This window comes from Rhea americana, unplaced genomic scaffold (genome assembly GCF_003343005.1).
Source record: "Rhea americana isolate MKP2758 unplaced genomic scaffold, rheAme1 scaffold_123, whole genome shotgun sequence".
Classification (NCBI taxonomy): Eukaryota; Metazoa; Chordata; class Aves; order Rheiformes; family Rheidae; genus Rhea; species Rhea americana.
In genome coordinates this window covers 2,437,181-2,461,664 of record NW_028185295.1, presented here as the reverse complement: position 1 = coordinate 2,461,664, position 24,484 = coordinate 2,437,181, and the positions used below count along the sequence as shown (strand labels likewise).

The window sequence follows — 24,484 nt, the reverse complement described above, 5'->3', positions numbered from 1 at the left end:
TTCCTTCTGTCTTCTTTCCTTCTGTCTTCTTTCCTTCTGTCTTCTTTCCTTCTCACATCTGTTGCTTGAGACAATAAAGAAATTACAGAGAAGAACTTACAAATCTTTCCACTAACACTGATACTACAAATCATTAGAAGTAATCCAAACCTATTTTTGTCTGCTGTATTTTAATGATGTTTATTTTTCCTGTGTCCCCATGGGAACCTTTGAAAATTCCAAAATGTAATAATTAAAGAATGACAGGCCTTTCCTTAGAATATAAAATGAGCAAGAGTTTTGTGGTTTAAACAGCTATGCTGTTGTTTGTTAACAAGATATTTTGGCTTGTACTCTAGCCAGGCCTATAATGGTCAAAAAATGCTGTAGTCAAGAACTACATGTTTGTTTTCAATCTATTCTTTTATAAGTAAAAAGACTTTAATGGCTTATTTTAGTTTGTTCAAACTGTATTCATCAGTGGTATTAATAGTTGTATTAAATCACTTGGTAACAGTACAGCTTATGCTCTCCCAGTAAGTCATTATTTCGTTGTCACTTACTTTGTCTATTGTAAGATTTTTCTTTTAAGATCTAAAAGAATAATTGAAAGCTTGGGGAGCTCTGTGAACCCATTGAAAGTATTTGTGTTAGGTCCCATTAAAAAAAACCTATCTGTATTTTAATTTTATAAATAAATGCTTTGAATAAATTGATTATAAACTTAAAGTATTGCTAAAATAAATGAGTCTCACCATCTTRTGGCTGCATCTTTACTATCTGGACCTAAAAAGTAAATTTTTCAAGGACAAGCAGATTTTTCAAGAGTTATAACAAATGTAAGTTCCGGTAGAGAATTGATTCCTCACACCTTAGGAGCTTTAGGAAATTTGGCTTAGTTCAGCCTTTGCAACCTACGTGTCAGGGTAAGCTTGCAAAGCCTGTACCTTTGGCAGCACAGTGCCAGGAATGTAAAAGGAAGGAAAAATAGGAGTGATACCAAAGTGTTTTTTTTTTTTTTTTTTTTTTAATGACTATTACTTTATAATAGCATATATAGTCTAATTGTTTAAGAATCAAGAAGCAGCACATTTCTGGATTACCAGCTATGCAGAGAGTTTGTTTCCCGGTAGTTCAGCTTACCACTGCTCCCATAACCAGCCAGGTGAAACCCACCACTTCTGCTMTCAGGCTTCATTTTTTAAGGTAGCTGCATGGACTCTGACAAGGTATTGCACTTTTTTTCCTCCAAGTTTTGATTTCAGTTTATATGTGGATACAAGCAGTGCTAACTGGAGGGGATTTTTTTGTTTGTTTGTTTGTTTGTAATATGATCTCAATCTCTTATATGCAAGAATGCAAAGTTAATAAGTCAGCTTCAGAAATACTCATTTATTGCACTGAAACTGTGAGAGTGAGGAGGGAAGCACTAAGCTCTGCATGCTAGAAGCAGGCGAACAGAGGGCTGAGAAAGAAGATGTTATTATCTATGCACAGAATAATTTTAAAGAACTTTGGGGCAGAGTCTGAAATACAAAAATTATTTAATATTTTTGACTTGAGAGTGTATCATTGTAGTCTGATAAGAAAGTTCAACTTGCGATATTGCATACATAGTTGCATTTACTTTCCATAATATTCCTTAAAATCAGAATCTAATTTAATTGCTTCCCCACAAATCTTGGAAATTTGAACTTGAAGTGAAGTGATTTGGATTTCTTAAAGGTTGCTGATGTTCTTATAAGGGAGCAGAAAAAAATTAATTTTGAAGCCTGTTCACCACTTTATTTTATTTAATATTTATGAATGCTTCTATTGTTACTGTTTGATGTCACTGTAATTGATTAATGCAACAAAGCTAGTTTTGTAGGAAATCTGAATCCTACTTATAGGACAATATCTGGAGTAATTACGAAAGTATTTGGCTTACTGATTAAAGGTACCATGAATTAGGTTAAATTTGGGTCAACTTTTCCTCTGAAGGGATTCTAGCTAGCTAGTCTATCTAAGTATTCAAATATGTTTAGTTTATTTTCTTTTTGCACAATTGTACTTCTTTTTTGAGGAAGGTCAGTATTGTTTAATTTTGGAGAATTTTTTTCTTCATTTTATAGCTGTTTCATTTAGCAAATACTTAGCTAATCCATTTCTTTGGTTAATTCAGGAGTGTGGAAATGCCTGTCTTCCAGAATTTGATCCATTATACCTTTGACATGAATGGGTTTGTGCTATATTGCTTAACAGGAGAAAGATGAGACTTTGTGTTTTCTCCATTGTTAATTTTTAGGTGTAACTTTTTAATTTATGGATTAAATAATCTGTAAATATTTGGAGAAAGGGAGTTTCGTGGTTTTGTTAGGTTTTAAAAAATTTACCGATTTTGGTATTTTGTGTATTGACTCAGTTTATAAAGTTACTTTCCTGAATAGTAAGCAACAGAATTATGGACAAGCAAAGTGCTTTGAAGGGGTGTGCATGTTAATATCAAAATTCTGAATTGAATGATGAGTTATATATGCAAATATTAGGGTTTTAGGTAGATTAATTCATAACATTGATGTAATTGAAGTGCGTTTCCCTCCTCCCCTCTTTCTTTTTCTTCCTCCTTGAGAAAGCCAAAATAGTGAATTCTGAGAGAAACCAAGTTGGATTTTTTGCACGTGTCTAGGTGTACTTTGGTGGTTGTGCAGTGTCATTTGCTTTAGGAGCTGTTGAAAACAGATATGTGCTTCTGTTTGAAAACATAGTTCTTGACAAATAGTACTGCAAAATGATATCTCTTCAGTATACAGAGCTATATGAATTCCTTCAAACTCTGTGCAGATATAAGTGGATACAGAAATCTCTATTTCATGAAAGTATAAGCTTAAAAGATTTTTGTGGGCCATATAAAACAGCTACCGTACATCTTACCATTTTGTTTTTATCTTGGTCTAAGTATGCAGTGGTGAATGCCCTGTCTATTAGAAGAATCCGATCCCCATTTGGTTGATACGAAAATACAGAGGAAGTATCTGATGCGACTTGTTTAGGATCATTCAGAAAGATTGCCCCGAGCTAGAAATTAAATGTATTGTCTTAAACCCATTCCAGTCTTATATACACTGGCTTATACAACCTTCTTTTATGTGCAATTTTTAGAACCATTTTTGCTGAAGCTTCTATTTTGATMGTAGATTTCAGTTGTGTAGAATATTAGATGTGAATTAAAACAATAATTTGCAAAAAGAACTCCTGTTCCTGCTTAATTATTTAAGGAGGGTTTTTTTTATTATTATTTTGTTATTTATTTATTAATTCCCAAAGGTTGTTTTGTGGTTTTGAGGGGAATGGGTTGGCAAGAGGCAGAGAGAGTGAGTTTATCACTAACTTAAGTGTGCATGTATGCACTGAGTGTGCACTGCTGAAAGTGGATTGCTTGGTTGTAGTGCTGGATGGGGCCGAAAGAGAGAGAGAGCAGTTCTGGTACCAATTCATAGCGAAGCATGCTGGGGTTACCTAACTGTAATGTGAGACCTTGTTTTGCTTACTGCTTTTGAAGATAGTATAAAAGAAGGGGGAAAAGGGGAGGGAAATGATAACTTTACATCTGTTTGGGCCTTTTCACTGAATGTGTATAATAATGTATGGTGAAGTACAACTGTTGTCACTTCTGCAAGTCAAGGGTTAAGTATTGTGTTCTCTATGTTGGAGAAGTGATCTGCAGAAAAACATAGTCTAGGACGGTATTACTGTTTCAGTAATCCTTCCTCAGCATTTTAATTTTCCATAGAATACAGTATTGATTTTACTGTCTAGCAAAGAAATTGATATAGCATAGTTTTTTTTTCTGGAGTGAACACTTCATTATGTTATACTTTGCTTTTGCTATCAGAGATAACATATAACACAGACCTAAAAGTCTATAGAAAAATAAAGACTTTTAAAACTTTAATTTTAATTTTTTTAAAATTTATTTTTACAAAAAGCTTCATAAACTTTCTTTCACAGCACACTGAAACTTTTGGCTTAGTTCTTTTTGTTCGTTATTTCCTGCTTTAAACTTCAGAATATTATATTAGGGAATATAACCAAAGTAGTCTTGTTTTCAGGGCTATTGTTACCTAGGATTTTTTTATTTATAGTGATTGATGTTTTCCTTTGTTTCAGCCAAACCTTTTACATCTAAAGTGAAACAGATGCGGCTACATAAGGAAGACTTTGAAATCCTGAAGGTGATTGGCAGAGGAGCCTTTGGGGAGGTACGTATGGGGAGGGGAGCGAAGGAGAGCTTCGAATGTGCCCTTGGAATCCTACCACATTGAGGAGGGAGCAATATACCAGCTTATACGTTCTATGTTATTTAGACATGAAGGATATCGTAGGCCAACCTACCATTTGATCTAAGTACATTTTGGTTTGTACATTCATTAATGGTTCTTTGTAAGTCTTAAGTTGTCAGAGAAAACTTAAGAATCATCTTAGGTATTTTAAGTCGTCAAGCAAGGCAGTTGATCACTGGATTTTACAGATACCAGGGATAACAGATTATACAGGCTGAGGAAAATGGAATGAATAAACCTTTGCTTTCTGCCCTTTCTTTTTAAGATCTGTTAGATGCATGTGCTATGATCTTTCTTCAGGACACAATGTGTGTAGGAAGAGCAACCTAATACATAATTGCCTTGGAACTTTTGGTGACCAAATGTACTAGAAATGAAGATGGTATATTGGGCATCTTCAGAAAGTATTCCTTACTAAGGAAAAACAACAACCAAAGAACTCCAAAAAACCCCAAAAAACTGTGAACTGAAATCTGTAGTATAAGCAAGAGGCCGAGCAATGTTTTTATTGCTCCTGGAGCTGGAAATGTTTTCAAACTGTGATGTGATCCTCTGTACGACCACATTTCTGGAGACTACATGCCATGTGACAGGAGGGAATGGTTTCAGACTCGCATATTTACTTCATGTGGTAAGGTTAGGCTTTACTAGTCTATAGTTACGGAAGAACAAATTTCTACAGATAGTATTAAAGGAACTGGACTTTTTATTGTAATGCATGTTAGTACGTGTTCTGATGATGGCCCTGTGTAAGTGCCATCGCTGAACATATGTAAAAATTCCTTTAAAAGAACRGTGTTCTCATTTTTTTTCACTTATTTTACTCTACCTGGAGTAATACTTCTTTACAAGATTGTTCTGTGAACTCACAAGTACTTAATTCTTAATCTTGATCTCTGCCACAAGGAGAATGTCTCATTGACCTTTGTGAGGAAAATACTTCTACGTAAGAGTGCCTTTTTCAGTGCTGCAGTAGTAATTGCAGCTCAGTTCATGCAGAAATTGTATAAGATTTAAGAAAAATCACAGCTGCATGTGCTGTTTCGTCAGAAAATCATTTGCAAGACCTGCATTGTTCTGCCTTTTTAAGAGAAGTCATTTTTGTCTACTAAATCAACATCAAACTTTACAGGAGCTAAACCACAAAAACTGTGCTACTTTCTCAGGAAGCTTCTTTGTGGTGGCTCTTAACATGAGTAGTGAGAATGTAACTTTCCACATCCTTTTCTGCGGGTAATCTGCAGAAGAGGAGATTCTCCCCTTCTAGATGCAGTGTTTGTCTTTTTAATTTTTTGTCCTAGAAGAGTAGCATCACTCCACTCAATTGTCAAAATCTTCAGTAAGGGGAAGACTGAGGTGCTCTCAATGATGCTGTTAATTTTTGTATCTTCTTAAAGTAAGACTTTATTTGCAGGGATATGTATGTTAAGTGTTATATACAGGGATATATATGTTAAATCTGCTTATTAGTTGGACTTAAAGTTCTCCCCAGACTTTTGTCTAAAAAATCCCTCCAAATTGTATATGAAATTACTATTTTTCCTTTAAACTAACTAGTAAATAGCAGAGCAAGGTTTAAAAAAGGACTGCCAAATTTTGCTGTAACTTAAAACACCAGAAACTACATTAACAATAAATTACAAAATACTTAAATGATTCAATAGGCTGTAGTAATTTACTGAGGTAGATCAAGAAATCTGTAATAATGTAATTTCTTTCCAGCACAGTATAAATGAGACCAAGGTTACTCTAGGTTTCTGGGAGGAGTAATTTTGTCTTCTGATTCAACTTAATTCTATAGACTACAAAGTCTGTGCAGGTTTTCATTGGCACAGTCTCAGACTTGTTCTTAGGTTCATTCCATGTTACTCAATTTCTTTAATTTACGAAGTAAAAAAAACTTCTGTTTTTTGTTTTGATTGATAGAGACAAAAAGCAATTTAAACCAATTATTGCTTATAAGCAGTTGCTTATAATAGTATATGAACTGTAACAGTTCATAGTTCTTGGTTTTACATTTTCCTCTTAAGAGTTCTTACCCTGCTTGATGTAACTCTGAGAATGCTTGCTTTATGTCAAATTAATGATGGGACCTTCCCCTCTCCATGAGTACCTTTACTTGCTTATTTAAGATTTTGTGTACAAGACTGCTGCCTTCAGAAAACACATTTTCCTGGGAGGAGGAGGATTACCAGTTAAAATTCATGTTGTCGGCATCAGGTGTTTCATTGTGCTGTCTTCAGGCAGTAGGTATAAAAAACTTAACACACACCTCTGAAACCAAAAAAGCTTTAAACTTGGGAATTGAAGGATGCTGTTAAGAAAAGTGAAGGACCACTGTTGAATCCACTAGGTGACAGCTCTTGTCAGTGTCTCTGAGCAGTATGAAAGCAGATTTAAGGTTCTAAATAATAATGAAATTTTCTTTTTCAGTTTACTCTGTTGCTGCTTAAAAACATATATAAAGCTCAGAGCTTGAATTGTCTCCCTTATGCAAGCAAATACTACATTATTATGTTGTTAATATTTCTATGAGTTTTTTTCCCTCTGGGAAATAGTCAGTCATTCCTAATTTTGGCATCCAACTATGAACAGACATGTTACCTCTTCTTCCTCTCCCTCCCTCAATCCAGGTGAGGTTGGTCACATTGACTACAACTCTGCAAGAAAAATCAGAGAAGTGTTGTGCTGAGATTCCATTATTTTTTCAATAGAAATTAGACAGCTAATTCCCTGAATGTTTCTTTGAAACATAGTTCTTATTTCTAGAGAGCTGGCTAATTTTGGTGAATGAGAAAACGCCGGCTCTCCCACATCCTTTTTCCCTCAGCTTCTATTTCAACTTTTTGTGTTTAAATGATGTTGCTTTTTGACCAAAGGAAATGTGCAGACATATACCATAGATACAAGAAGCCAGGTTTGGGGCAGAAGGTGTTTGACAGTGTGCCAGGCTGTACTGCTGTTTGTGGGAAATATGAAAAACTGTTGGAAGAATGAAAAAGAATAAAATCCAACTAAACCTAAGATGTTTACGTGAGCACATACCAATCATTTTTGCAGGACTGCTCACAGGGAAACAGAAATTAAAAAAAAAAAAAAAAAAGAACTTTAAACATCCAATTTTAATAAATTCCAGTCATGAGATATTTTAGGATAGCTAGACAGGAATGATTGATCTTTCTTCTATCCTAACAACTTCCTTCAGAAAGAGAGAACATCAGAACAGCACTTAGAGTATTTGTGCCTTTGTATACATAGCATATATGTGTGTGTATATAAACTCTGTCTGGGACTATAATCGAGTTTCAGAATTTTTGTTATAATTGGGATCTACTTGAGACTGTTCATTGACGAAGCGTCAACTTTTTGTTTCACAGTCAAATTCTAGGTTAGGCATTTTGGAATTTACTTTCATAAGGCACCATGAGACACCCACAAAAAGTTGCTGTGATTGTAGAAAAATGATGATGCTTTTTTGATCTCTTTTTTTCTTCACGATGGTTATATTGATATGGAATAACATTAATGGCTTTCACAGATGGAAAGACTGCTTGTAAACACAGCTGGTAAACAGAATTCTATTCTTGTTCTTTACTCGTTTTGCAGTACTGCTGCAGAATTGCATTCGGTCTCGTTGTGAAGCCCTACGCTCCAGCTGTTAACCAAAGGCAATCCTGTAGCTCCTTTGGTTGTGTCCATGTGAATCCCATATAGGAGACTGTGAATTTAGGCAGCTGTGCAATTAGCATGTCTTTCAGCAACAGAAGATAATCCTTGCAAAATAATACAGCCTTTCATTTGGTCACTGTWGCACGCTTAATGAAGTCCTCAGGGTGGAAGTGCAATGCGTACCTTCTGCTCGGGTCCTTGGCTGCCCACTCTGCAACTGTTCCTGGGGGGGGGTGGGGGTCGACGACTCCTGCTGGACAGCAGCTGTGTAGTCAGCTCTAGGACCAACCTTTTAATTACTTCCCCATAATAACGGCACAACCCTTAAAGGAGTTCAAGGTAGAATTGTATAGTGGTGTCATATCTAGACTGTATCATGCAGGTGAGTCCCTGACATTTAAGATATGATATAATTCCAGGGTCGTTAACTAGTTGCAGTATTAAGGCTTTTACCTCCTGCTGTTTCTTATTAGGAGTGGATACAAATATGGGCTTATCAGAGTTTTAAGCTAGTTTTAGCTAGTAAAGTGACAGGAGACCGATGTTTTCAAATCCACGTTGTGGGTTATGTATTGCCACAAAGGACTGATCTTGTCTTCCTAAGGAAAATTGTGGTGATCAGTCCTAGAGTACCATGTTGAACACACACAGAAGAGTAGATATTCTTCATGAATTAAAATAAGGTTATAGTCAGAAGTAACTAAGTTTGTGTGTGTTTGTATGAAATCTGAATGTACGTTGAGGGATCCCAAGGCTGGACTTGCACCTAGATTTTTTTTGTTGTTTTTGTTTTTGTTTGTTTTTTCCCCTCAGAAAGGGAGCAGTGTAAAGAGCAGGACTAGTGATATATTATTACACACGAGAGAAGTGACAGCTGCTCCATCAGATCTGTAGCTAAATGAGGGATATGCTTCTATGTATAGTTTAGTTTAGATATCTAAATATTGTAAGTGTTCAGCATGCACTTTTACCATGTTCGTCAAACTAATGCAGCTGAAGACACATTTGAAAATGGTTTATAGATTATAAAGGCTTATATTTTCTTCAAACTTGTTTGATATAATACAACAATATTGTTGTTTTATTTCCTTTCCTGTTATTTACATCTTCACACATAGCTTGTTTACTGGTTATGAAGGAGGTGGAAGGAATATAGAATTCAACCTTTTTTTTTTGTAATTGGCCTGCAGGATGAAGATGATGATAATCTGTGTGACAGTATGTTGGCTTGTAAACAGATGCAGGCAGAAATAAATTTCTGTCTCCTGAAGTCCTTGCAAGGGAGCGGGTGGAATGGGCTAGTTGGAGAATAGTTATTAAAATGTATGAATTGATGAATTTTTCTATAGTGGGGATGGTAATATTGTCATCTAGTCTAATTCTGATCAGCAGCTATACTAGTAGTCTGTRGCAGATTTACTGCCATTTTGGGTAAGACATTTCAGAGTTTCCTGCATATAGAAAGCTAACTATACCTCTGGTAAATATTTTGAAAAAGTTTGTGTAAACATCTTGTCCTTCATCTTTCCTTAAAAATACTCTATCTTAGCTTTTATTATAGCTAATCTAAGATGCAGTATTTTCAGAAAAAGGTTCTGTATGTTTGCCTTGTTAATACATATTTTCATAGGCCTTTGCTGTCTAATGCTTACCTACTCTCACTATTTTCTAAATTTTACTTTTCTAGGAAACTTGAATTTAATTATTCTCTTGCCACTGACAACAGTCATTGTAAAGAGCTCGTTGAACTTAAAGTGAAAAAACGTGAAACAGTATTTTACTATGTGTTTGAAGAAAGTCTTGTACACTATTTGAAATGAATGAAAGTTGTTTTATAGCACACCTGCTGTCATAATTTGTATCTAAAAGCTAAAATTTTGATGTTTCTTAGTTTCAGAAGCTGACTAATACATTGCTGTCTTTTCTTTGATGATTCACTAATTTAAGTTATTATCAAGGATTGAGAGGATGAGTCTTGGAACATGGAACATAAAGCCAGTGATAGTTTCATGACAATATGATAGAGGAGGAAGTGTGATAATGGGAAATACCATTTTTTGTATGAGGTCACCTAGAAAAGGTGGTGCACAATAAAAGCTTAAAATAGACTTGGAACTTTCACAGAATAAATGTTCTATACTGTTATAATGTTTTTCTTTCTGGGTAGTGATGGTATGATATTATGTGTGGATAGTAAAGTCTAGAATGATGAAAAAGAAATTACAGAAAACATACAGATTTTCCTAAATAGAAAAATAATGTGTTTTCACCTTTTGGCTTATTTGACTTTCATTTATCTTTTCCAGGTTGCAGTAGTAAAATTGAAAAATGCAGATAAGGTTTTTGCAATGAAGATACTTAATAAGTGGGAGATGCTGAAGAGAGCTGAAGTAAGACTACAGAAATGTTTTTTTATGATCATGCAGCCTCTTATTATGCTGTGTCCTTTTTTTAAGAGAAGATTCTGTAGGGATTGAGGAGGTACTTCACTACTTAATGACATGTATGAAGTTTAATTTTAAAATAAGCTTAAAGCAGGTTTTGGGAAGGGTTCGAATGGCATGGAATCTCTATTTAGGTGGGACATGCAAGCAATCTTTTAATGTATTTATTCCATTTAGGAATATAGTCTTTATCATCTAATCTTTGGTGTTTGGAAATTAATGAGGTCTAACTCACCAAGCCTGTCAGTTTATCAGTAGTTAGAAATTAATCAGAGTCTGATTTTAGATTGAAAAATTAGAAAGATAAAAATAGATTATAGGAAAAATGGGTTTCCTATTAATAGTTAACTGTTGTATAGGTTTCAAATTACCTTGAGGACAGTGTATCAAAAAAAAGTCTGTTTGCAAAACTTTGATGAAAATTTCCTCATTAAGGCCTGAGCATGCTCTGCATTTGAAAAAGTTTTGTCACCAGCATCACCTTGACTTGAGTTTCTACTTTAATTACACCGCTTAATCCTTCCTAGTATCCTCAGTGTATTTCTCTGGATACCTTTGGAAAGAAAGTTCCTCTAAACTGCACTCTACACCTGAAGGCTTGTGTATTAATTCTAATTGGAACATGTATCTGACTCTTTAAATTGCTTCAAAATTCTTCTTTAATGTGTACTAAAAATAAACTTTCTAAAACAGACTTATAAAAATAAAACTTAGTACTTTGCTCTGACCATTGGGCTTTCTTTAGTTTAGACAGTGCAAGCGCTGCTACTCTTCTGACTTACCTGGTCAAATAATCCCTGTCTTYGATGTTTATTTGAGGTCCCTACTTTGCTTCTCTCAGGCTGCCTTTCTGTTCAATTGCTTCAAAGCTTATTTTGATTTCCACATTCATGTTTTAATCCTATCTTTTTAGGAAATGAGATCAATGGGTAACCATTACATCCCCCCCCCCCCCAAAACAAAATTTACCCAGACAAATTAAAACCAGTTTCTAATGTAAGCAATCTTGTCTCCTTAATGAAAATTTTATTATATTAAAAAGTATAAATGGCATGCAGATTGTGCACACAACGTGTTTTTTCTTTATCCAGAAATTACTCAGGTACGGAAAAAAATGTAATGTTAATCTCAATGCAAAGAGATATTTCTCTCTAAGACAGATATCATTTTTGTAAGTTATGTTATTTCAGTTAAAAAGACTAGAAATAAAGTTCCACTCTATTTTTAAATGTTCCCTTTTAAAATCAGTTTAAAAACTATTCCTTTCTATTAAAATAAAGTTATAAATAGGTTTGAAAGATTTTTCACTATGCAAGGTATTAAAAATACCTCTCCCCTGGGTCCAGCTGAATTACTGAAAGTCTGAACAGCCTAAAAAGAATTGTAGCTATGTTTTTCCATGTATTTGGTGACCCATGGGTATACAATGAAAAGAGACAAAGCATGACCTTCAATAACTATAACCTATCTTCCTTACATGTTGATGAAAGCACCTGATTTATTACTACTACTAATACAATGACATATTTTGGCACTCTTCACAATTTGCTGTGCAAACACTGAAATACAAAAATTACACGCTCTAAAAATATAAGACAAGTGTATATGTAGATGTACAATAAATTCTGTTGTTTGTATATCCTTGTATCAACTGTGCAGGCAGTGGGAATCATTTGGAAAAGCAGAAAGAGATTATGTATTTGGAGACTTGTAAATACCAGTTTAGGGTTGATAATTGTGAATCAGTGATTTTCTAAGTTCTGAGAAGTTGTATGTAAAAGCTACATTGCAAAGAGATTATATAGGCTGCAATGTCAGCGTTCTCATTTTTATTATAAAGAGCAGAAGCTTTCCAAATACTGGCAACTGTTGAAAATTCTGAGCTGTGATGTGGAACTGAGGACATTACGTGATGTCCGGAGTTGCTGAAAGTGTGCTACTGCTGCCCGTTCACTCCCAGATGTGTTACCCTGAGTGTTGACAGTCACTTACAGTCATATTTCTGCTGCAAGAGTGCCAGATGAGGCTCAGAAGACACCAGGGCAAATATTATGCAGCATGGAAGCAATCTGCACTTCCAGAAGGTGCTAACTCTGAGCTGCGAGGACATGAGCCAGTACTTGCCAAGTAGCCTAGAGGCCTGAATCCTTCTGCTGATTACAGGCTACAGTAAGAGCAGTGAGATACCAGAGCACTAAGCTGATCCAAGTGGGCCTAGCTGTAAGCAGGCAGTTGGGCCGGATGACCTCTGGAGAGCTCTGCCAACTGTTCAAGGAGACACAATGCTCACTGAGTCTCTCCTGCAATTCGCTGTCCCCAAGGGAGAGGAAATGTAATGTTGAGATAATGTGTGAACAATAAAAGAGGCTTTTGGTTCATCTCTTGTCTCCCTCCCCATTTAAAATGGTTTTAGCCAGGCCACATTTTATGCATTCCCAAGAGAATAAGACTATGGAGATACAGAAGAGTGAAAGGGGTTTGCTATGTATCTCTCTTYCCTGCCTCTGAGCCTGGCGTTTGGGGAGATTTTGGGGGCTCTGGGTGGAAAGAGGAGGGAACTCTGGAGGCAGAGCACAAATGTAGTGCATCCTTTTAGGAATATCCATTTATTAGTTCTTTTAAACTATGATCTCACTGCAAACACAGTTGCATAGATATAAACATGCAAGCCATGTTTATGCTTACTTATGTTGCATCTACTCTAAGTTTGTTCTATATGGAAACAAATATAACAGATACATTCATTTTTTGGTGCAGTGTTATAAAAAAACCTACAAGTGAGCTGTGTTATGATCACAAGAACCACTGCTACCATCATTTATTTTTCCCTGTGAATTAATGCAAAGCTCATGAACCACTTGGCTAAACTGCTTGGCTCTCATTGTTTTGACTGTGTTCTGCTGTGATAAAAGCTGCTGTTGCTGACTTCAGGCTTATTGCCCGGAGGTGGGTGTTTAGGCTGCTCAAGGAGTGCTGTTTTTGTGAAATCGTGACAAAAATCAATGGAATTATAAAAGACTCTCTGTAGTAATTAGTACTATGAGTTGCCTAATAACAAGTAGAGAAACTACGTCGTTTTTCCTTGTGAAAAGAAGAGTTCATAGTTTCTCTCTTCCAGAATCTGTCAAGAGTTTACAAACTTAAAAGAGGGGAAAAAATCAAGTTAAAATACAGAACAACTTTTCAAGTTAAAAAATAGAAAAATTTTTTTCTGTGAAAAATCATTCTTTCCTTACAAGCTGTTCCCTGTAAGCCATTTTTCATTTTGCTTTGAAAGTCTTTGTTCATAGTATTCATTCATTTATTCTCTATTTATCACATGCATTGTGCTATAATTAAAATATACCATGTTTCTTCTTCCTGATCTGTCATACTTGCTCACTGTGTTCATCAAAACAAGACAGTGTGGTTTATTTGTTTGGACGAGGGAGTTATTTTCTGCTTATTTTACTGCATTTGTTCTTGTGCATAGCTCAGTCTAAAGTTTCAGTTTTAATTCTTCATTCTGCAAATCTCATAGTCAAAAATAACCATGTTAGAGTGCTGGTATTGCCTATTGGTTTTGGAAATGAAATTGGAAAAGTAATAAGAAACTGCTTGATCTTTTTCCTGTAAAATTTAGCTGTCTCCTAGGATGGAAGAGACAGAATATGGTTCAAACTAAACTGATGAAATGTTAATGAAGTAGCGGTGTTTGTTGGAAGAGATTATGGCCTGTGTTTAATTGTATATCTGCCTTCTAAACAGAGCCCATTCAGTTACTGGTTTTTTTTACACAATCTTTTAGACTTTTTTTTTTCTGTAATCCTGGAGTTCTCGTTCTCAAACAAAATTGCATGTTGGCTGTGCTAGCCGGCATTTCATATTTTATTACAATGTTCTCTTCAGAACCCATTCCCTTTAAGAAGAGATCTATTGATCATCTTCCTCTGTCGTTCACCAGAGCTGCTTTTCGTGACATAGCCTATAGACCTTTCAGAGCACATCTCCACCGAATTCACTGCCTCGCTGCTTTTGAGATTAGATCTCTTCACATTTTGTCTTGCTTTGTTTTGTATAAACCTGTGTTCTCCTAATTCTCTTAGATGTACCTTAGCACTTCTTGRTAGTTTTTGGTTTTCGTCTTGGTATTTTGGGGTTTTCCTCTGTTCCTCATGCTGTGAGGGCACCTTTTGCCTTTGTATTTCTTTCTTTCCATTGTCTTGGGGATGAGGTTCTCCTGGATGGCTTACCACCAGTTTTTATCTAACAAATGAAAGTTCAATTTGTCCTCATTTTCCTCAGCCAAAAGCATGAGGAAAACCTCACAGGTTTATGATTGTGAGCTCATGGCTAAATAGAAGTTATTAAMTGCTACTTTCAAATGAAAAGAAAAATTCTGCATGTGAAGACAGCCATGTAAAGCTAGATTAACAGCATGAGAGAAACCAATAATACAGGAGTCCAAATTCTAGTCAACTCCTATTGCAGCTATAATTATATAATACCATTATTAATTGTTTTCTTCAATGTTATATTGCCATTCTGTTGTCACTGACACTTGATTTCAGTATTTATCTGTATAAGAAGGATCAGATTTTGAGTAGGGATTTTTAGACAGTGAGAAGAGGCTGTATTTCCTCCCTTGCTTCACTTCAACATAAAGAACTACAGTTCTTTATAGTTAAAGATGGTGGGGTTTTCTGGTATACAGATTTTTTCATGTTTTGGCATGTTTAGAGGATGTGGTTAAGTGACTTTTTAACTGAAAGACAGTTTTCTTGCAAATACCATCTTAAAAAAAATAGATACCCAGCTTGCAAAATTTGTTTTTTTAATATATTTTCGTTAAAGCCTATAATAATTATTTTCCTCTCCTTTAGACAGCCTGTTTTCGAGAAGAGAGAGATGTGTTAGTGAATGGAGATAACCAGTGGATCACAACGTTACATTATGCATTCCAGGATGAAAACTATTTAGTGAGTGTTGCTTTTTTGTATATGTTAATGGATATTTAGATTGTTGTGGTTTCAGGTGCAAGTCAAGTCTATTTATTCATTTGTTTGTTTTATGTTTTGAACCATAAATACCCAAATGCCATCTGTACATAAGATTCTGAAAAATGGAGGGTGGTCAGACAATTTAAAATTTTACTATAAATATCTCAAGAATGCAGCCTTGTTTTCTGAATCACTTGGCATTTACTGTTTAAAAACCTTTTCAATATTCGCGCATGTGTCCTTTTTTTATAATTTGAATATAAATTTGCATCTTTAATGTAATCGGATTCATAAAAATAAAAGTACACTTGTTTTCTGACATAATCATTCTGTTTGACCTGAATTTCTGTTGTTAATATTGTTGATTACTGTTTCATATTTTGAAATAGAGAGTAACCCTGTTTTTGAAACAAACGAGGAAAGGGATCCTGAGTTCATTCTGACGGGTCTTTGCCTGCTCTTTCTGAGGACCTAAAACTTTTAAGATGCCAGAAAGCAATAAAAGGTCCTTGCAGCATGGAAAATATACTAAATCTTTGTAAATAGAGTTGGAGATTGTAACTGTAGATTAAAGTATATTTAATATTTTACATTCTTTAGTTTTCAAATATTTTGCAAGACTTGCTAATACAAGMAGTAGTGCCAATTTTCTATGAAATCTTTCCTACCTAAAATATATTTTGATTGCGATATTACAGCTGCGTTAATATTTACGCCTGAAAAGATAAACAACTACAAGTTGATAGATTTTGTTTATTTGGGTTTTATTACTCTCTGCTTTTGATGCTATGTCATTACTAAATTTTAATGTTTCCTTAGAAATCTAATATGCAATGAAGAGTCATAATAATGTTTTTTTATTCTGTCTAATGAATGCTATACACAGTGCTTTTTCAGAATTGGAATGCTTTTTCTTGTTGTAATGCTTTCAGTTCTGCCAGTACAGATACTTGGAGAGATCCATGCATCTCCGTAGAGTTTATATAGACACAAGGCTCTGCGTTTGTGAATCTAAGAGTCTTAAAGTCCCCTCTCTCCAGTTTTACACTTAATTAATCTGGAGAATACATAACACTCTTTTTATGTGATTCTGCTCTTACTGTTAATGGTAGCACAAGGAAAATGTTATATATATATATATAGCTGAAACCTCCTGGAATTTGTTTTAATCTAGCTAGTTTCTTCATATTTGTAAAGCACAAAACAGCTTCTGTTCTTTAACTTCGATAGTCTGCTAATGTGAGATAGTTTTGCACACTGCTGGGAAAAACATAATTGAAGTTGTTTTTCATCATTTTAATGTTTCAGTGTATTCCTACTTCTATATGTGCTTTATTATAATTAAATATAATTCAAGTGGTGTTTACAGAATTCAAGTAGATTGATGATAAAATGCCCATGTGTTTAAGTTATATTAACTACTAGAATTTAATATACTTAAGTCTGTGCTTTTTCATCCTTTTGGAAGGAGAGTGGTTTTGTGCAGTAGTAGGTTCTGACCTYTTCAAAATCTTAGCATCTCAAATCAGAAATCGGAAAGTATTTGTCTCCATGATTTTGATTACAGCAGGTAACATCATCTACTATATGTTGGCAGATCCTATATTATGTACAATGTCAATAATATCTGAACTTTCTCTATGAGCCAATGGAAGTCTGTCAGTCTTGTAACCTATCAGTAGTCTAAAAAGTTTATTCTCCAAAATAATTTGTTTAATCGTAAAAGAAGACAGTAGCAAAAAAGGAAGACTGTCATGTATGATACTGGAAAATTAGAGTCCTTGCCTAACATCTCTATTTAACACCATTGTTTTTGTTTTTACAAATACATACTTCAAACTGTAACTCCTTTGCATTCAGTTGAAGAAATAAATTGTTTTTATAAGAGAATCTAGAGCATCAGCATATTATAAGTAAGTTTGATTACGGGGGCAGTTGATGAAGCTGATACTGTTTTATCATGAGGCTTAACATACTTGGCTATATGTAATTATTAAAAAAAATTAAAGTACGTTAAATATTAGAATAAGATTAAAGCAATTACTGTTTTCTGGACATCCAAGCATCTCAGTTTATGGAGACTTACTGTTTTAAGAAATACTAAGTTAACTTTTGTAATGTCTGTAATAATTTTTACAGCAAATTATTTTGTGCTTGAATTGTTTTTTAGTCTCTGATTCACTCAATAAATTGCTTTGTCTCTTTGTTGTCTTATCATTCCTGTCTCCATAGTACCTAGTTATGGATTATTACGTTGGAGGAGACCTGCTTACCTTGCTCAGCAAATTTGAGGACAGACTACCTGAAGATATGGCTCGTTTTTATTTGGCTGAAATGGTGATAGCTATTGATTCTGTTCATCAGTTGCATTATGTCCACAGGTAAGTAATTTGAGCACCGCAGTAAAGATAATTTTACATAGTATATGTTCTTGTGCTCTTCATGAAATAAAATACCTATTGGAGTTATGGGGAATTACCTAATAGAATGAAAATAATTCCCATTAAATATTTGAAGCTATCAGCAAGTATTTGCCGTAAGAGTAAGCATGACAGCACTTACCTGCCTTCATCTTGTGCTTGTTGGGAACTGTTGCTAACCTTGTACCGTAGAATTAGACACTAATGAGGTGATTTCATGAATGTCCAAAAGCATGCAATGAAACTTGGACAGTGGCACATTTTAATTTAAGCTAACGTTAATGATCCATAGTTAATAGAAGCAAAACTAGAAACCTGTTTGTGGACTATGACATCTTTGGGCAGGTTTACTGAAAGGTCAGGTTCTGTTTCTTAATTAATTCTTTCAATATGTACAAATTTGAAAGCACATCTTTGCATGGCCTACTTGAAATTTCTTTTTTCTCGCATTTGCTTTTGTATTTAATCAAATTATCTTGAAAAATGAAGTGATGGCATTTTTCTTAATCAGGGGAAGTATTTAAATTATGGTACTTATCTTTATCTTGGCATATAAGAAAATAATATATTCTATTCAAGTCTTTTGTGTCTAGGTTTTTTTGGAGGCTATGATTTCCATAAAAATAGCATCATCTTGTCTTTAGTGCATCATTCTCTGTTGGTTGCCTTGGTAGTTCTTGCATGTAGAGTCATTACTCCTTACAAGAGGTGGAATTTTCAAATGCATTCTAAGTAGATTTACTTTTACTTTGACAGAAATCAACAAGAAAACTCCCAATTGCTGAGCTGAAACATTAGGCTAGCAGAATTAGCTCTTTCGAGAAGTCCGTTTTTACTAGTCCTTAATCCCATTCTGTACTCGCAGTTCCTTCCTTACTGTTCGTGCTTGTCTGATTTGCTCTAGAAGTTTTTTGTCCAGAGAGTCTGTTGCAGTTAGCTTGGGTTTGTTATTGAATTTTACTTTTTTTTTTTTTTTTTTTCCTTTTTCCCTCTGAGATCATGGCTCTTCAGGTGAGCGCTGTTTAAGGTGTGCTGGTATGAAGCTCCAAATTGATCTTTCGGAATATTTTAGAGTCTCTTGGTRTTGTTGAGCAACTATATCTACTTGTTAAAGAAATCTTTATGTTACCGCCATCTGGAAAAGCCCCACTAGAGTATTTTCCTTACAGTTCTCTTGAATTTTGAGCATTTCAACTATATTTCCCCAAGAAACTRTTTGTTCTTCATTTAAGACCTGATGTAAAAGGCTTCTGCATTCAGTTTAATTTGGATATAACTTTTAAAATTCATTTGTGGGTTTGCTGTTGAGATGCCATCTTTTTCTGATGCCAGTGGAGGAATACTTCATATTWTATATAGGCTGCTCTATTTTACCGTATAAATCTGTATATGTAGTAGTAACTCTTCTCTGAAAAACAAAAGCCCATCCTCTCCACTTTTTCCTTCAAACAGATCAAAGCCTTTGTAATTCAGCACTGCTGGTGTGTAATGCACAGCAGATGTGATGCTTCTGTTCTCAAATAGTTATGTCCCCAGACTGAAATAGATGTCAGTGTAAAATCTTGTATTGAATTAAGTAGCATTTTATTGCAGTTCCAAATAACATACTGATTATTGTGTTTGCTTATCTGTTACTGTGAACGTTTTAACCAAAAAAACCCCTATTCGTTCATAGTCCTTTTGTTTGATTTGCAGCTTTGCCAGTGAGGTTTCTGTGTTTATAAACCAAATTTTTAATAGCACTTGGCACTGGCAATTGGCACTTTTTTCATTAATACTGCTGTAATACAATACTTGTCTATAAGGGAATGTTTTGCAAAGATTAAAAATGTAAAGGGAACTTGAGTAAATGTTAAATGATCAGTCTTTGTAATGTGACCCATTCCACTGTTACTTTTATTGGGATGTTTGCAACTGTAAAAGCAGAAGAAGAAAAACACATCAGAGTGCCACTAATGTTCTTTTCCTGAAAGTTCAACTCTGGTGGCTACATCCTTTCTGGGAGCATGTTGCACACAGTGAAGGCTATAGGAGAAGTAGAAAGAAAATAGTATTAGAAGACTGGGTAATTTAATAGTTGCATGTAGTGTTACTTCAGATGAGTAGCCAGTATGCATCTGCATTTGCACTGGATTGTAGCTAGTGAACTAGAAATCATGCTTTAGGCATCTTTCTTTCAAGGTATTAGGCATCTTTCTTTCAAGGTATTTTTTTAATACCGTAAGATAGTACACTGTTTTGTTTCCTTTTAGTGTTCCCTCCCTCCTTTTTTTTAGGGGATATTTTCATATTAACCATTTATTGTGTTGTACTTTAAGAATAATTTTCTTTTTCCCTGAATATTTTTATACCTTTTAAAATTGTACTTTTGTTTTCTTTGCCTAAGTCTACCACTCTTCTTGCTCTTTTCTATTATTGATCTCCCTTTTTAGTTTGTTTGGGAGTGATTGTGACTGCAGTGGTAGCTGGCATGTGGACCATTTCTGTATCACATATAAGTCACTCTTCTTAAAATTCACAAACATCAACCAAGCAATCTCAGCATTATTGGAAATCTTAAATGAAATTGCCACAAGTGCGTTCTGGGATTTGTCGTTCCAGATTGAATGCTATTTATGAGCTAGCATTTTGAGATTATGAGATGAATTGATAGTGGGAAGGACATCAAAATTTTACTAGTAGTGTAATTGTGCAGATAATTTGCAGAAGTCTTTGAAGTTCTCTCCTGATACATACTGAACCAAGTAGGAGAAAATTTGGTAGCTGAAAATAACACCAGAACTACTGTTTTTAGGATGTTTGTAATTTTTTTTTCTGTTCTTACCTGCTTTTTAGTTTAAAAGATCATGCAATATAAGATTTCCAGGTAGCATCAATCAGAACATAACAAATAATAATTTCTGATTTCTGATCAATTCATTTCTGGGGACCAATCATATATGTTACCTAATGACTCACAAAGTTAAAACAGCTTTTTTCTTCAGTATATCTCTTAGTTTTTGTTGTTATGGTAAATGCAGCAGAGTTGGCCTTACCAAGTAATATTGATAGCTCTGAGACTAGCTTTAGAAAGAAAACTTCATCAAATTAAATGAGTGCAGGATTTCACAAAGAGGAAGTACATATATACGAATGCAAGATTTCCTTGGGAGTTCATTTGAAACTTATACCTAACGTTGATACCTTAAATTATTAATTTGAAATAATTGTGACTCTTGCCAAAGTTAAATATTGCATTCTGACAGTTTTATGCAAATTGGAGTATTGTACAGTGTACGATTTTATATTCATTAGGAATCAACATTGATTTGTAGCACCTTTCTTAATTTTCTGTTGAAGAAAGCCTCTACATATATTAATGCTAACTTCAGTTTCATGATTGCTAGAAGTATTTAATTCTTCTTAGCACATGTTAAAGTTTATGTTTGCAAGCATTATCAAATATCCTGATACAGGCTAGGGTAAAACTGTCTCAACTTGAACTAAGTAGCCACGCTTTATTTATGCCACACTTTATTTATTTGAGTTGCATACCTTAAACATATAAAACTTGTGTTTTTCATACAACTGGTATTTTTTTCAACTCACTTTGTAATTGTTTTAATGGCAAGCCAGGCTTTCTCTCCATTTCGTAGAAGGTGGAAATTGAGGTGGTAGGTGTTTATTCTTGTCCTTTAAGTAACAAAAGCTATGGAAGGCCTGGTTGCCACTGGAAGAAATTTCCCCCCGGCACTACAGAAGGTATCTGCTGCACCCATACCAGCCGCAGGCTCAGTAGGTGTACCAGGGTGGCTTGCTATGCCCCTTCAACATGACTGTGCTGCTGCCTTCTAAGGCAGCCATTACTTTAGTAAGGCTAGATCTAAATCAATCTTAAATTACATCAGAGTCCTTTCAGCTTTTTGAATATTATAGAATTACAAGTGTTAATGTGTTCAAGTCGTTTTCATCCTGACATTCTTCCATCTGTAATTTCTGTGCAGGGTTGCACAGTAATTTGTTGTAGAGCAAATTTACAGCTGGGGAATGTTAGCATTTAGTCTCAGGATTCTCCAGACCACTGCAAAAACATTCGTTTAGAATAGTTTTCATACATTGGCGTATGCCCACTTTAAACAGACTCTTACCTGCTTACTAAGAAAATATTTTGGAAGGATTATGAAACACCTATGTTAATTATTATTTTTGTTGGTTAAGTTTATGGAAGGATAGTTAAGATTACAAAGCAAGCTCTCAAGTTACATCCCTTTCAGATGTCATCTTTTATATGTGAAAAGATAGGCATGCAAAGCATAAACACAAGTAAGTTCCTCAAGCTGTGTGAGATTACAGTTAGCTTGAGGATGTGCTTCTAGATTTCTAGTAGCTGCTGTCTTTTAGTCTGAATGCTTTTAGCATTCTAAACCACCAGATATTTTTTCTTTTCTTGACATATTTTTTTTATACTGGCTTCTGAAATTTCAGTTGGGTTTCACTTGGAACACTTTGAGTTCTTAAAATGTGGAACAGCTGAATTCTCTGTGGGAGTGACATCCTTTCTGAAAAATATTGAACATAAGGGAATAAATCTGTTAAAGGTATAAAAAGACTGTCTATTCCCTGTCAAGCCAGCCTTTGCTTTGCAGTAGGGGAACATACAATTTGTCCTCAGTGAAAATCATCTTGGGGATGCTCCTGAAATATTTACTGTAGCTAGCAGGCAGTTGAGATTTAGAATTCTTTGTAGGATTTATTTCACTTTCAACTATAAGTTTTAGTGCCAGCGTATCCATTTTTGACTTGCTGAATAAGTGTTTTTCTCTCTTCTGGGTGTATCCTATATTCCCTGATCATTAATTTGCTTAAGTGGAAAATTTTGGGGTGGAATGCTCGTCTAGGGAGTTAGCTGCATTGTGCGGTATGCCTGAGTTGAGTTGGCACGACGATGAGCCAAGTGCTCTGGCTTTTTGGTAAAGTGAACCATAATTATGGCTTTGAAAGAAAACAACAACATATTTTAAGTATGTTTACCAAACTCTGCAACAGGCATAATGTCCAATGCACATGAAGATGTCCTTACCAAACTGCTGAGAATGAAGGAAACAGGGGTAGAAAAGTAAGGAAAGAATAACATAAGATTATTTTGATAGTCTACTGAAACTGTATTGCTTTGAATTGTAGCAAGGTTTAGTTTTACATGGAAAACTACAGGACTGATTTTTTTTTTTTTTTTTTTTTTTTTTTTTTTTAGTGACTGTGGTAAGCTAGCTCTCCCTTACAAGGTATTCCTTTACAGAGGTAGGAAAGCTCCATGAGTTTAGGCTCTGCATTTACCCTTCATTTTTCCTCTGTAGGGGACAGGAGTCAAAGGTCATCTTTGCAGGTTCTGGGCTTTCATATTTCCTTGTGACCTCTCCCATATACCATAAATGTAGCAGCTACTCTCGCAGTCCCCCTTCAGGGTGGCATCTTATCTACAGTGAGGGCTGTGTCCTATTTGACTAGAATTAGTTCATAGGATTTTGTAAGGAGCCTGTTATGAACTAGAAGTATTTTGAAATGAAAGACCCATATATACTTACAATGCCAAGAGCTCATGGATCAGACTAGTTGTGGTATCATGTAGAACTCCAAGGGTTTCTCACACTGTTGTGTCTAGTGGTAGCATTAAGTTAAGTGAAAGCTGTGTAGTGAGTGCCTGAGGCAGCATAGACCCACATTCTGTATTACTCAGGCAGAAAAAGTTTAGAAGCCCTGGCTGTTACCTTAAGCGATAGTAGCCTGGAGTAGACCGTTCAGCAGAGATGCTTTTACAAACCSATCCTTCAGCTCCCCCCACCTTTTTTCTTCTCTCCCAACATCCCTTCTGCTCTGCCAAAATACAAGTTTTGGGGGCTTTGCTGTCAGTTGAATGAGGACGCTGGTCCAAACTAAATGTAACTTTAAACTTTACCATGGGTCAGTCCTCCAGCCTCTTTGATGGAGGAGGAGGATTGAAGGGAATCATTTTAAGCTGGAAGTTCCAACAAAATATATGTTCATCACACTCTGCCCTTCCCCCCCCCCCACATCCACTGAGAAGTACTTGAGATATTTGAAGATTAGTTTAATTCAATGGTTAAAAGAAAAAGAAAAATACAAGACACAAGAAGTTGTTAGAATTGGTGCACCTTAAATGTAGATAGCTGTAAAACCCTCAGAAAAAATCTTCCTTTTCTGTGTCTGATGCCTGCCCACTAAAGAAGGAGATTGTTGATGATTACAAGGTGAGGAAGGCCAGCAAGACAAGGAGTGCACCCTTGTGCTGTTTCTGGTGAGTCTCCATCAACATCATCCTGGCAGTCCTTGAGCTAGACAAGGAAACCTTTGTTAGAATGCAGACTCACGGGAAAAGAAGAAATGTTCAGGTGAAGACTTCTTGTAAGTAGATTTGTGTAGCTTTTGGATGTAGTTGATTGAAAGGCAGATAAATATGAGCATTCTCTCAGATGCTGTGTGTTCTCATTTGAGTAGGAATTGGATGGGGCTTTCATAAAACAGGAGTATGTAAAACCCTGGTAAAAGTGAAAATAAGAGCCACAGCCAGGAAACAACATTGGATGGAAAAGGATCCTTTTTAACCTTATACTTTAATGGGAAAATTCCTAATGCCAAATGTCTTCCACTGAATTATACCATATAAAAAAAATGGT

At 35.1% G+C, this 24,484-nt stretch overlaps 1 protein-coding gene across 4 annotated transcripts in view; it reads left to right on the top strand.

Annotated features, from left to right (window-relative positions):
• Positions 1–24,484, top strand: part of CDC42BPA (CDC42 binding protein kinase alpha) — a 189,823-nt gene that overhangs the window by 56,392 nt on the left and 108,947 nt on the right. For all 4 annotated transcript variants that reach the window (XM_085325807.1, XM_085325806.1, XM_085325809.1 and 1 more), the window contains exons 3-6: positions 4,129–4,220; positions 10,277–10,360; positions 15,277–15,372; positions 17,626–17,774. In XM_085325807.1, coding sequence (XP_085181933.1) covers positions 4,129–4,220; positions 10,277–10,360; positions 15,277–15,372; positions 17,626–17,774 — 421 coding nt within the window. The remainder of the gene's footprint in view (positions 1–4,128; positions 4,221–10,276; positions 10,361–15,276; positions 15,373–17,625; positions 17,775–24,484) is intronic.